At 34.9% G+C, this 3,557-nt stretch overlaps 1 protein-coding gene across 1 annotated transcript; it reads left to right on the top strand.

The window, feature by feature from the left end:
• The first annotated feature begins 339 nt into the window (after nucleotides 1-339).
• Nucleotides 340-3,256, top strand: LOC131034840 (1-aminocyclopropane-1-carboxylate synthase 3). The gene is made up of 4 exons (XM_057966441.2): nucleotides 340-605; nucleotides 936-1,061; nucleotides 1,690-1,850; nucleotides 2,026-3,256. The coding sequence occupies exons 1-4, from the start codon at nucleotides 405-407 to the stop codon at nucleotides 2,891-2,893; spliced, it is 1,356 nt and encodes a 451-aa protein (XP_057822424.1). The 5' UTR covers nucleotides 340-404; the 3' UTR covers nucleotides 2,894-3,256.
• The last annotated feature ends 301 nt before the right edge of the window (nucleotides 3,257-3,557 follow it).

Genomic DNA, 3,557 nt, shown 5'->3' with positions numbered 1-3,557 from the left:
AGATTGATAATAATCACGACCTTTTCGTGTTGTAAGGACAGCCTTAAAGAAATGCAGCTATAACGGACTTAGTCTAATTAATGTGGGCGCCAAAGGTAATTTTGAAACCAGGGGCAAAGTACTAGTAACGCATCATATGAATAGAATACTACCACTCACTAAATATTTCTTAAAACATTTATTATAAATTTCAGAACTTAGGGATGCGCCCCACCTGTAATTTGTCGGCATTGACTTCATTATATTTCTCAACAGTGCATCCTCCTGCCTTTAAAAGGAAGGTTTAGAAAGTGAATATCTAAAGATTCTTAGAAAGTGAATATCTAAATATTCTTAGGAAGTGAATATCTAAATATTCTCAGCGCATACGCAAAGTTCAGCTCCTTTTTAAGTTTTTTGGTGCTATGAAGATGAATATATGTCAAGAAGAATCTGTGAGTTTAGGTCTTAATGATAAAATTACAAGCGTTTCTAAGAGGGCAACGTGCAGTTTACATGGAGAAAACTCGCCTTACTTTGGTGGGTGGGAGGAGTATCGAAGTAATCCATATGACCCACTGCTCAATCCCTCTGGGGTTATTCAGATGGGCCTGGCAGAGAATGGGGTAGTTCAGAAAAGCCCAAATCATCTTTTTTAAATTTTGAGAAGAAAAAGAGATTAAATGTTTAAGATTATTTTATGTTCTTGTTACTTTCAATACAAGTTTAGTTAGAAAATTAATTTTGATGGAGACTGAACCTTTAAACTGGGCCTTTTTCAACTGAACTATGTGAACTATCCCATGGTTGTGTCCAAAATAGAAATTTGTATCTATTAAATCGTTTATAATGATTAGCGATATGCAATTTTTTAATTTAATTATGTAAGATTTATTTTGAGTCACGCTCTTGATCATTTGACCTGCCAGAAACAATGGCTTATACTTTGATTGCAGCTATCATTCGACCTGTTGGAAAGGTGGTTGGCTGAACACCCTGAAGCAGCACTTACTTGTAAACCTGATTTATTTAGAGAGTTGGCACTCTATCAGGACTATCATGCATTGCCGAATTTTAGAAAGGTAACAGAATAGTGTATTCATTACTGTTATATAACGTCAGAGAAACTATAAAGAAGTGATACGATTATTTATTTGTGACAGTGTCCTTTTTGCTTGGTCCAGTTATGAAAATATATTCTCACTATTGTTTATTTAGAGTTCTGTCTAGGTGCTCGATTATAGTTTCAATGTATGTCTAGTTCTAATTAATAAGAATCTATTTATTTCTTTTAGTTTTTTTGTTTTTTTATTATTTTGATGATGAATCATGGTATGTGATCTAAAATCTTGATGCAATATAAATTTTATACAATTGAATCAAGAAATTATTAATTCTTTAGTTTTCTATCATTCTGATGATGGATCATAATGTGATCTGAAACATCCGTGTAAAACAAATCTTACACATTTATTCTTTAATTTTATATAATTCTGATGATGGATCACACAAACTGTGATCCGAAACATTAATACAGAACAAAGCTTTCACAATTATTCTTTAGTTTTCTATTATTCTCATAATGAATTAAAAAATGTGATCCAAAACATTGATACGAAAACTAAATTTTATTCAAACTTGAAAGTTTAATTATCTCATTTACCTACTTCATTTCAACGTTTTCCTTGAAGTATAGTATGGTTGGTGCAGGCTATGGCCAACTTCATGGAGGCATTGAGAGGAAATAAAGTGAAGTTTGACCCTGAGAGGATAGTAAGCACTGCTGGAGCAACTGCAGCCAATGAGGTTTTAATGTTCTGCCTTGCTGATCCCGGAGATGTCTTCTTAGTACCTACTCCATATTATCCAGGGTAATTTACGTTTCAGATCATAGGATCACTTTATTGAATGACTATTAAACTCATGAAAAAAGCTTGGGTCATGATTTACAGACCAAAAACAGTTCGTTGCTCAAAATGGGTCTGTTTAGTTTTGTAACTGCAAAACTTTTATTTGTTTCTTATGACTATTGTCTTTTCATTACAGGTTTGACAGAGATCTAAGGTGGCGCACAAGTGTAGAGATAGTTCCAATCCATTGTTACAGCTCCAACAATTTCCAAATCACCAAATCTGCAGTGAAGTCAGCATACAAAGAAGCCTGCAATAGAAACAAAAATGTTAAAGGAATTCTCATAACAAATCCTAGCAACCCACTGGGTGCAACATCAAGTGCCAAGACATTGAAAATGTTGCTTGCTTTTGCAAAGGAAAAGAAAATACATCTTGTATGTGATGAAATTTATTCAGGATCTGTCTTCTCTTCTGCGCAGTTTTACAGCATTGCAGAAATTGTGGCAAAAGAAAATTATACTCCAGACAATGTGCACATAGTGTACAGTTTGTCTAAGGACCTGGGCCTCCCTGGGTTCAGAGTTGGTGCAATTTACTCCTATAATAATACAGTAGTAACTGCTGCTAGGAGAATGTCCAGTTTTTGCATGGTTTCTTCCCAGACTCAGCATTTATTGTCCACCATGCTTTCAGATTCAAAGTTTGTTAATTATTATATAGCAGAGAACAAGAAAAGACTATCAGATAGGCATAAATTGCTTGTCTCAGGGCTAGACAAAGCGGGCATTAAACACTTAGAAGGCAGTGCAGGGCTTTTCTGTTGGGTAAACATGAGTCATCTGCTTCCATCAAATGACCTAGAGGGAGAGTTAAAACTATGGAAAAGGGTATTATATGGGGCCGGATTGAATATACCCCCTGGTTCTTCCTTCAACTGCATGGAGCCTGGCTGGTTTAGAGTCTGCTTTGCTGACATGAACATATCCACCATGGAAGTTGCATTGAAAAGGCTTCAAATGTTTGTTGAAACCAATACAAAACCATCCATTAAACTTGGGTAATTTCATAGTTTTGAAGAGATATACTGTAATCTTTAGGTATAAATATGTAGAGAGCTGTTTTCTATTTTTATGGATAGTTTGAAAGAGGGTGTTGCTTCATACCTACACCTCGCTATTGTGGTGACAATTTGGAATTCTGAGATTGATTATTTTTTTTTAATAAAAATACTTCAATACAGACGGCCGGTGCAACAATAGCATTACAGCTCAAACCGGTCGACTCTGCCCGGTGGAACTTTTCTGAAGAATACCCACTAAACAGACTGCTGAGATACCTAGAGTCAACATTGTTTTTTAAGCTTGGTCCCCATCATATCAATTTTAATAAGTTCGGACACGCGGAGAAAGCCGAAATATACGTTATTACTTTATATTTTTTTAGTCTGCTGTAAAAATCCAACAAAATAAAACATATAGAAATGCTCAATACATTTTGCATTCACCAATATAAAATGCTCAATGTCATTGCCATTCACCAGTAGAAATATTCCATTTTTGGGAACATTTTTGCAGTCCACCTATGAGATGCTCTACAAGAAACGCCTGTGTATTTCCACGCAGAGAATATGCTCCTGTTTTTGGAAACTCATGCCCTTATTTTTGGAAACTACAGTTTAAGTGGATCTCTGCAAGCTATAATCTAAATTTTATATATCATTGTTTA

The sequence above is a fragment of the Cryptomeria japonica genome, chromosome 5, assembly GCF_030272615.1.
Source record: "Cryptomeria japonica chromosome 5, Sugi_1.0, whole genome shotgun sequence".
Lineage (NCBI taxonomy): Eukaryota > Viridiplantae > Streptophyta > Pinopsida > Cupressales > Cupressaceae > Cryptomeria > Cryptomeria japonica.
This window is presented reverse-complemented; position numbering and strand designations above follow the sequence as displayed.